This window comes from Artemia sp. Qi Xiang Cuo, chromosome 20, assembly GCF_049724085.1.
Source record: "Artemia sp. Qi Xiang Cuo chromosome 20, ASM4972408v1, whole genome shotgun sequence".
Classification (NCBI taxonomy): Eukaryota; Metazoa; Arthropoda; class Branchiopoda; order Anostraca; family Artemiidae; genus Artemia; species Artemia sp. Qi Xiang Cuo.
This window is the reverse complement of record NC_142813.1, coordinates 5,040,583-5,051,691: the sequence shown is the minus strand read 5'-3', so window position 1 is coordinate 5,051,691 and position 11,109 is coordinate 5,040,583. Positions and strand designations below refer to the sequence as shown.

The following is an 11,109-nucleotide window of genomic DNA, read 5'->3' as shown; positions in this document are numbered from 1 at the left end:
AGAATGGGATTATAATGCTAATTCTAAATATATAAATTTTATTAAGTTTAGTATTACTCATCAAAGGCTACGAGCCTGAGAAAATTTACCTGATTTTTTAAAGAGGGAGGAAATATCCCCTACAAGTGAAAGAATTTTAATGAAAATCCCAACGTCAGATTCAGCGTATCAGAAAACCCTATTACATAGGTTTCAAGCTGATATCTGCAAAAATCTGCAACCATATCTGCAATGTATATTTTGCTAGAAGAAAAATATACGAATATAGAAGTTCGTTACGTAAGTTAATTTGTAAATTACGTCAGAACCAAATTTAGAGACAGCCATTTAGCAAAAGAAGAATAAAAATTTTATGCAAATTTTGTTTACTTATTCAATGACGGTGAGCAAAAATAAAAGCTGCATTAACTAAAAAACGATGAGAAATTAAATAAAAAAAACAACTTTTTTAAACTGAAAGTAAAGAGCGACATTAAAACTTAGAACGAACAGAAATTATTCCGTATATGAAAGGGGCTGTCCCCTCCTCAACGCCTCGCTCTTTACGCTAAAGTTTGACTCTTTCTCAAAACTTTATTTTTTAAAACAAAAAAAAACTTTAGCGTAAAGAGCGAGGCGTTGAGGAGGGGACAGCCCCTTTCATATACGGAATAATTTATGTTCGTTTTAAGTTTTAATGTCGCTCCTTACTTTCAGTTTAAAAAACTTGTTTTTTTTTATTTAATAATTTCCAGAGATCATGACTTTAACTGGGACGCCACAACCACCGTTGCTAGCGAGGTACAATTGTACCGTTTTTGGTACAATTTGGAGGTCTTGATTCAATACGGTACATTTGGAAATTTTTTGGTACAATTAAATGTTTTATTACATGTTGGATTTACTTGATCCTTTCTAACTCGGATATCTGTTCAAGTTTTCGTTTCAAAAATTTTCTTCTTCTTGCCGCAAAAGTGTAACCTACTCTTCAGATGGTACAAATTAATCTCTTGTAGTACAATTTTATTTGAAAAACCAGTACAATTTATTTCAAAGCGTTGGCAACACTGGTCATAACTCGGGCTCTGCTTACTCAGAGTTGAAGCTTTACTGTTTTGATACCTCCACAATTATATTTTTTATAATTGACAGCAACTTAAACAAATGACAGACTACGCAATAGTTTTCAAACGGTTCGATATGCAAATTCGGAATACTAGGCTGCTACACCGGTTGATAGCAGTTAAATGAAATTACGCAATAAATTTAAATAAAAATTCTTGGCAGATACTAAAGTACTCGTTAATTTTTAATTGAACAGGCAATAGCATATTTTTTTTTTTTTACTAGAAAATTTTTACTACTTTTTTTTTTTTTACTAGAAACTTTTTTTTACTAGAAACTTTTTTAATTACTTATTTGAATGATAATTATAAACCGTGGGAATTCGGTTATGGTGATCTTTATGATTTCTCACTATTAGACATTCATGCAAAGCAGTCAATGATTAAACAAGACGAAGATTGTCTGCCAAAAAGTGACAAAACGAACAAGCTGTTTATTCATCATATAAAGAGTATTTTTTTCAAAGGAAGAGGGGAGGAGTCAGCCCTCTAATATCCCCAAGCAGCTGTATTCCACAAAGAAATAGAAAATATGGTATCTAAACAATTCAATAGGGCTGAAGCCTTGTGTATGCACTGGCGGATCCAGGGGTCCTCTCAAATTTTTTTCTGGTGCCTTCATTCCTTGTTTTTGTTTCTGTATTTCAATCTTTTTTAAAATAAATTTGTCAACTTGGTCAATTATTAGCGCCCTTGTCACATTGTCCCCCCACCCCCAAGATTTTGCTCTAGATCCGCCCATGTTTGTATATACTTGTTTTTTGATCTCCTATAATACAATAGTTGCAGATATGGTGAATTTCTAAGACCGGTTAAACAGTGAGTTTTTCCTCTTGTAGGGTATACTTCAAAAGGGTAGATTTTAGGTTTTTTTTTCGTTTCTTTTTTTCTGAGCACTTCGAAAATTGAGAAATTTCCAGCCCTAATATCAGGCCTCAAACCCCACGTCATCGTTATTACGGAATCGCTACCCAAGAACTTTCAGCAACCAGATGTGTATTTCCAGCAAGTGCCTGATTATAATCTCATTGTAAACAGTAATTATAAGCGTGGAATTTTCTTTTATGTTCATACCTCATTGAAGTATATGGAAGTTAATGACCCAATTTCATCAAGTATAAGTGAATGTTCAGTTGTTCATGTTAAGTTACCTGGGTCCACAAGTAGGTCCATTTATCGTAGTCCTAATGTTGCTGACACACAATGGCACATGTAGCCATTTATCGTATTAATGGCATATAATGGCACATATGGAACATATAATGGCACGATAAATGGCACATATAGTCATTTATCGTCGTCCTTGTGTTACTGGCACATAATGGCACATGTAGCCATTTATCGTATAAATGGCATATAATGGCACGATAAATGGCACATGTAGCCATTTATCGTAGTCCTAGTGTTACTGGCACATAATGGCACATCTAGTCATTTATCGTATAAAAGTCATATAATGGCATATATGGTTCATATAATGGTACGATAAATGGCCCATACATTTAGCCATTTATCGTATAAATGGCATATAATGGCACAATAAATGGCACATATAGCCATTTATCGTATAGATGGTATATAATGGCACATTTGGAACATATAATGGCACGATAAATGGTAAATATAGCCATTTATCGTATAGATGGTATATAATGGCACATTTGGAACATATAATGGCACGATAAATGGCACATGTAGCCATTTATCGTAATCCTAGTGTTAGTGAATTGTCTACATTTACTACATTTGATTAATCAAAAATATTCAGTATTTGTCCTCTGTGTCTTTACTTAGTTCTAAATTAATTCCTACAAACTTTACAAGAGCTTTACCTGCATCAGCACATTCAAAACCCTACTCATTTGCGCGCTATTCGACCCCTTCAGTCGTATACCTTGTAATTACGAATTCACCTCTAGTGTTGAGTTTTTACCATCACTAGGAAAAAGCGATCATTGGCGATATCACTATATTGTTTTTCGGGTTTCGCTGATATTCCAAAGAGTTCTCTCAAATATGATTATGGTAGAGCCAATTGTGTTCCATTCTGTGATTACATTTCGTCTCTTTCTATCCGAGAGGAGTTACGGCAATGCAACGCCACCACTGATGTGTCCTTTGATTTTATTAATCAGGCCCTTAAAGAAGGTAAAGATCGATATGAACCAATATCTACTAGCAGATAATTTTGGTTTTTCGGAGCAGACGGCTTGGTGGAGGTCATTGTCCAAATATCTGTTTATTTTCACCGGCTCGTATTGTTCTACTGCATGACAACTACACTTGTTTTTTCGATAATTGATTTTATTTTTCATTTATTATTTGTTTCTTCTTTGTTTCATACGTCCCGGAGAGCCAGTTTGGTCTTAGAATGTGTTTGAATTAACCTTAAACATTATTAGACGTTGTCTTTAATTTTAACATCAATAACAGCACTACTTTATACCCTTGTATATTGTATTGATCCTGCCAGTCTTTGGTTTACAATTATATAATCATTAAGGTTAGCTGTCTTACCATCAAGTGAATACCTTGTTAACTTATGGACCGTTTTATGACCGCATGCTGTATCGGTTATAACTAGATTGTTATACCTACAAAATTGCAGGATTCTGTATCCATTGCTGTTTTTTTTCCTACACCACATTTACCTAGGCTAGAATATCATCTATCCCCATTTCTACCGACATGGGCGTTAAAATCTCCTAATAAAAACACCATATTTCTACCTGTGACTCTGTCAATTTGTTCCTGTAACTTTAAGTAAAATTCATCCGAGTCACTAATTTCTCCGTCAGTTGGTTTTACAGGAACATATCCTAGTATGACAGGTACTTTGCACTATTTAGTTGTAAAATGAGCGATTAGTATTATATTATTAATACTTACCCAACAAGGCTTCGCATCTTCCTTATTCACCATGTGCCATACTCCCTGTCGTATGCAGTTGGATTGATATGTTGAATATGCGTGAGAAAAGGTCAGTGTTCTTGTGTTTCACGGGCTCTGCTTTTTTAGAGCGTAATAAATAAGTTTATAACGCTATTTTGGCTTTTTGATGAACAGAAAAGTATTTGATCGGAGCTAAGAATCAGGATTGCAAACTAGATTTTTGTGGAATAGCTGGACGCTTTCTTCTTCCCTTGAAAGATAAACTCCAACATCAGCTACTTAATCATAAAGGCTAGTATTTGTTAAAAGATAATTATCAGTTGTATAAATAGTATAAAATGTTTTGTAAACATACTATTTTGATCCATAAATTTTGATTATTATTCTAAAGCAATAATTTTCTCTCACATTTTCAAATTAGAAATGTTGTTCGGCAAGGCGGTGCTGCTGCTCCCAAACTCTTCAACCGTGTCATGGACCATGTTCTCAACAAAACACTGCTGGTGCATCCGTCTGGCATCGATTTTGCTGGAAAAGTTGTTTCAGATGTCAACTTCGCTGACGATGTTGCATTGATGTGCGAAAATTTCACGGACATCAAAACAGCCCAGGAGAAAACGCTTGCATCTGTTGCAGGAAAACTTAGTTTAAATGCAAACTGGACCAAGAGCAAAATATTACCTGTGGAAAAGACACCATGCAGACCCCTGACAACTATAGAACTATGTGGCAAAGATGTTCAGATAGTTAAGCAGTTCACCTATCTTGGTTCAATGGTTTGCTTAAACGGAAATCTAGATGCAGAGATATCAGCAAGAGTGGCAAAGGCGAACGCCGGTTTCTGCCGCCTACTGAGAACAATATTCCACCAACCCCAGATCAGCCGTCTCACGAAAGCTCGTATCTACTCTGCCTCGGTAGCGAGTGTCGTGTTGTACTCGTCAGAGACTTTACCTTTGACGCAGTCGCAGATGATGAAGGTAGATGCTGTCCAGACAAAGCACATCCGCAAAATTGAACACGCTAAGTGGCTCGACAGGGTACGAAAAATGGATATCCTCCGGTCCCTTAAATTACCACCCCCGTTAAAACAGCCTGAGTCCAGCTCGCCGCGTTGGTACGGTCATTTACTTCGCTTACGCACTGAAACACCTGCCCGACTTATATTTGACTTCAATCCAACTGCAAACGCCTGGAAACGCCCCAGAGGTAGACCAGGTACGACATGGGTGGATATCATCCGCGATCAACTCACAGCGTAAGGCATTGACCCCAGCGAAGCTCCTACCATCGCTCAAAACAAGACACTCTGGAGACGAATAATGGAGCTGATGTCTAGTTCCCACTACGCTGGAGACGCTGCCGAGCAAGAGCCTTAAGTAAGTAAGTAGCTAGTTGATGAACCGAAAAGGGTTTTATTAAAGCTAAAAATTCTATCTGGATTGCAAACTGAATTTTTTTAGAATAGCTAGACACTTCTAATTTGTAGGTGGTGGAGTGTGGTTCGGGGGTGTATTTGCACCTAGATTTTGAAACTCCCCGTTTTTGGTGTTTTCATTGAAAAAACACATTTTGTTTGTATTTTCAATAAAAAAAAACACATTTTAACCCCCCCCCCTGGGAAAAATAGTAAATTGATACCCCTGCTTTGCATGTCGTTTTCATTAAAGCCGAATAACAAGGTTGTGCTCAGAAATTTGAAATTTAATTGGAACATTAACAGAGCAACTCAAGTTTTTTCTTTCCCAAAGAAACCTAATCAATAAAATAAACGTACTAGACCTGGATCGATACATAGAGCTCTATGAAAAACCATTTCGTGGGGTATTTATCCGTGCTTTTTGAAAAGTTCCCTATGAAATATTATATAAACGAATGGCTGAGTTCCTGGAGAGGAAGGATTTCTTTTATGCAAATCAATTTGTTTCAGAAAAGGATACTCTATGGAGCATGCGGTTTAGTATTTGACATCTATGATCAATGGTGCTTTGGATGGGAAGTTGAAAGTGGTGACTATATTCCTAAACACTTTGAAGGCATTCGACACAATTGACCATGTACTTTTTCTGAAAAAGTTGGACAAATGTGGTATTAGAGGAAATGCTCTTAAAATTAATTCATCATATTTGAGTTACCGATCTATGTATGTGCAACTGAATGATATAGAAAAAGTGGAGAAATGGCTAAGGCTAAACAAGCTGAAAGTAAATCACAGCAAATCGAGGTTCGTTGTCTGGGGCAGGTCACCTTCATATTACCCCTGGTTGCAAGAGCTTACAGTAGGAGACTCGATAATAAGACGTAAGAAGTCAGTGAAATACCTAGGCGTAGTAATTGATGAAACACTAAGTTTTTCAGAGCATGTATAGTGTATATCGTCGAAAGTAGCAAGGAATATAGGTATGATAAGAAAGCTAAAGCATCAGTTTCCGCAGAAAGTTTCACGTCTTTTATATTTCTCATTAGTCCATCCTTATTTAATATACTGCTGTTCTGTTTGATCTGGAATCCGAATGCACTGATGTAAGTGGATATTATTTTTTTTTTTTGGAGTAGTAATACAAGCCCAGGTTACTGGGCTTCATGCTTTTTTTATGGGGGGGGGGCAAAGTATATCCCCATCGCAAAAAAAAAGATAGAAGCCAATATATAATGTTGCGCACCTACCAATGAAAAACTTGTAAAATATTACATAATTTTCCACAGGGTTCAGTCCTCGGTCCTTCTTTTTGTTCTAGTCTTGAATTATTTTCACAGGTCTGTTCTAGGCAATAGTTTCTTGTTTTATCGTCTAATGAGTAGGACTTAAAAAATGAAGGAATTTATTTTACTGCCCACTTTAAAGATACAAAATCACAAGTGGAGTAATGAAAAAAAAATACTAAGGTTAAACACTAATAAAGACAAAAAACAGTAATAAAGAAAACAAACAATAATAAAGATAAAACACTAATAAATAAAAACACTAATAAAGAAAAAAACAAACAAACAAAGGAAAGGAAACAAAGCACACTTCGAATAAATGCAAAATGTCACTTCACGAGACGAACTACATGGACGACAAACGAGTTAGCGGAGAATCGTAAAAATGACCCAAAGCTCATTTATACAAGCGCTGTTCGATTTGGACACACTTAGTGCACGGATCTATGAGAGAACATCTTCGGCTAAGTTCAGAGTTTTAATGCCAAGGGGGCAAATTAAGCAGGTGCTTAGCCAACTTATAATAGCTGGTGCGCGTTTTCCGTCTTCGGTGATAGTTAGCATTTCCCAAAACGGGGAAAGGTACAAAATATGAGGTGTTACAAGTGCATTAAATAGGTGACTCAGAATGCGGGGATTTACAACATTCTTCAGTACGACTGCTTTTCCGTACCCGGAGTACACATTTTTGTAAACATTTTGGCACATAAGTCCACGCATTATCCTTGAATCGCAGCCGTATTCAACTCTTAGGTGTGTGAACGAGTTATTGCAACGGATAACTTCTCCGATGATGTACGAATACAAGGCTTGTGTTGCTGCTCATGACTAGAGTGTACAAGGAACTCCGTTTTTGTAGGGTTCACTTTTAGGCTGATACTATTACATAGCTCAACGATTTGAGAGAATTTCTCTTGTAAATGAGCTCAAAAGTATATATGAGCTCTAAAGAAACCAAAAGTAGGCCTTTAGGCCGATCCTATTATATAGCTCAATGATTTGAGAGAATTGCTGTTGTAAATGAGCTCAAAAGTATATATGTGCTCAAACGAGCTATAAAAAAATAGAGGTGAGCTCAAAAGCATGAGGTCATCTGCAAATGAAATTAAAGACACATCCATACCTTCAAGAGAAAGACTCTCAGCTATATTTTTGTCACCAAATATATGGCGCAGTTGAGAATAATTGGGACGAGGACCGAGCCCTGGCGTAAACTTCGGCTTATCGGTATCATATTAGACAACTGATCCTTAGGTTGCCTAACCTCATAAGCCTACCCTGACACAACGGATAAATGAATATAAATACCAATCCCGTAAAACACGCACAATACCAAAATCAACACTGGATTCAATTAGTGCAAGTAAAAATTGAGGATGCACAACCAAATCGAATGTGGCTGCGATATCTACGCAACGCATGTAAAGTGGAGTACAGGTGTAACTAAAATAGCGTAATATTTTCCTAACAAGTCGGTGAGCAGATGCGCAACCACGATAAACCCGGAAACCAAACTAAAAAAAAAATGAAGCAAAAAAAAAAACCAAATGAAGCTAAAAAAAAAACGCTCGAATGCTTTACTAATAAACGAAGACACTGTAATTGGCTTGTATTAAGAGCACTTGGACTTATCCCCAATCTTTTTTGGGACGTTTGTTGCTTCACCAGAGGAAAGCGCATAGTACATCATTAAGACATATTAAGAACAAGAGAGACAGATACTCAAAAAGCAAAGGCGAGCCTAGGTTCAGATTCTCGGAACCTATCCCGTAAGTCCCACACGATTTTCCATATTTCAGGAGTTTAACTGCGATGGAAATATCCGAAGCTGAAATGTTTACGGTTTATCGGTTAAGTTTTGATGATCAAGTACTAGTCACAAATTTGCTTCAGATTTGGCATTAAGGGACTTGTCACGATTACCAAACTCTTGGTTGTAGTGGCTATCCTAATCACTCTCTGAAATTAGTTGGTCATGTTTCCTAGGAGGTGGAGAGGACTGATTTAAAGGGGGCAGAGTTTTCAAACACACACACACACACACACACACACACACACACACACACACACACACACACACACACACACACACACACACACACACACACACACACACACACACACACACACACACACACACACACACACACACACACACACACACACACACACACACACACACACACACACACACACACACACACACACACACACACACACACACACACACACACACACACACACACACACACACACACACACACACACACACACACACACACACACACACACACACACACACACACACACACACACACACACACACACACACACACACACACACACACACACACACACACACACACACACACACACACACACACACACACACACACACACACACACACACACACACACACACACACACACACACACACACACACACACACACACACACACACACACACACACACACACACACACACACACACACACACACACACACACACACACACACACACACACACACACACACACACACACACACACACACACACACACACACACACACACACACACACACACACACACACACACACACACACACACACACACACACACACACACACACACACACACACACACACAACACACACACACACACACACACACACACACACACACACACACACACACACACACACACACACACACACACACACACACACACACACACACACACACACACACACACACACACACACACACACACACACACACACACACACACACACACACACACACACACACACACACACACACACACACACACACACACACACACACACACACACACACACACACACACACACACACACACACACACACACACACACACACACACACACACACACACACACACACACACACACACACACACACACACACACACACACACACACACACACACACACACATATATATATATATATATATATATATATATATATATATATATATATATATATATATATATATATATATATATATATATATATAGGTCCACTACGTGGTCCATCACCATCGTGCCAAAATCGATACCAGAATTTGGCCTTTTGTTTGGCACGCTTCACACAATATTTGTCCCACCCTCTTTTACGCGTGCCTATGCGAACGCAGAAAAGCGTCACTTAATATCACGACCTAAACGATCTTTTTAACACTCAAATGCTAGTAAGCGAAATGGCACTTTTATCTTTGGTAGTATAAGATCCAGCTAACTTTGGTACACGGCGGGGTTAAATTTTTTCCATTCGCGTCTTTTGTGCCACTTGTGTTCAGAATGACTAGGGAATAGAGCCTGGAATGGAAGTGTCAGTTGGATTCCGGGGGGTTCGCTACGACTACCGTTGAGCCACCTCTTGCGTCAAAATTCACAAAGAAATGGTCCCTGTCATGAGTTGAATATAATGCCTGGTGAATTATAAGAATACTGATTGCCTTTCTGCACGTAATTATAAGACAGGGGAAGACTATATTGAAGTATAGAAAGCAGTCTATCATTTCACGGACTACAGTTAAAGTTCCCGCATATTGCTATCTTGTTGCTCTGACACTTCGCTAAGAACCTGCTAAGACAAGAATACGCTCGGCTGAATTTGGCTTCAGATTGTCGGTTCCGGTAGTTTGTTGGTAAATAAACATTCACGAGAACAAGGCTTTGTCTACAGGCAAACTCCACAACCATAAAAAACTCACAGGCATCAAGTAACGACCCATTCAGATAATTACTGGCAATGATAGCAAGGCCTCTGCTGGGACGAGCAACTGCCGAGGACCTCGTTGCAGGGTGAAACAGGTAGGTCTTGTTTGGCCCTCGGTGAAAAGTATTTATATTTTCACTCGTAAGCAGGTGCTCTTGGACGCATACAGTTTCATGCTTCAAGATACAGTCATACAGGAACTGCAACTTATTCAAGTTGTGCCAATGTATGTTACGAGAATATATCGATAAACTTGTCACCATTATTTACTTGCTTTGACGATCACTTTTAGAGCAGAACAACGATGGCTAAATGCAGGGTGATCTCAACCGCACCTGGCACATTTCATAAAACTGGCAGAACTATTTTTCGTTGTTTCGTGGTTTCCAGCACAGATAGTACATTTTGGTTCGAATTCGGTACATTCCTTTGCAATATGGTCAAGTGACAGGTATTTATAGCAACATTTTGGTACAGATTGGAAGCGTTCGATTCTGAAGGACATGTAGCTAATTTTTACGCCGTTTTCCACTGTGGCATCGAGGGATCTTATCTTCGAACTTGAGTTTAACGGAGAAGGAGTTCCCAAGACGTTCCACATCCTCAGCAGAGGGGCGTGTGAGCTTCACTTGAGCCTCAGAGAGGCT

The 11,109-nt window shown here is 38.3% G+C and overlaps 1 protein-coding gene across 1 annotated transcript; it reads left to right on the top strand.

Annotated features, from left to right (window-relative positions):
- The first annotated feature begins 4,468 nt into the window (after positions 1-4,468).
- On the top strand, positions 4,469-5,257 carry LOC148939795 (uncharacterized). Its single transcript, XM_089106453.1, has one exon. It carries the CDS (start codon positions 4,469-4,471, stop codon positions 5,255-5,257), a length of 789 nt encoding a protein of 262 aa, XP_088962579.1.
- Positions 5,258-11,109: the final 5,852 nt, after the last annotated feature.

What these genes read in the sequence shown, in the direction of transcription:
- LOC148939795 (XM_089106453.1), top strand. Translation starts at nt 4,469, where the DNA reads ATGGACCATGTTCTCAACAAAACACTGCTGGTGCATCCGTCTGGCATC.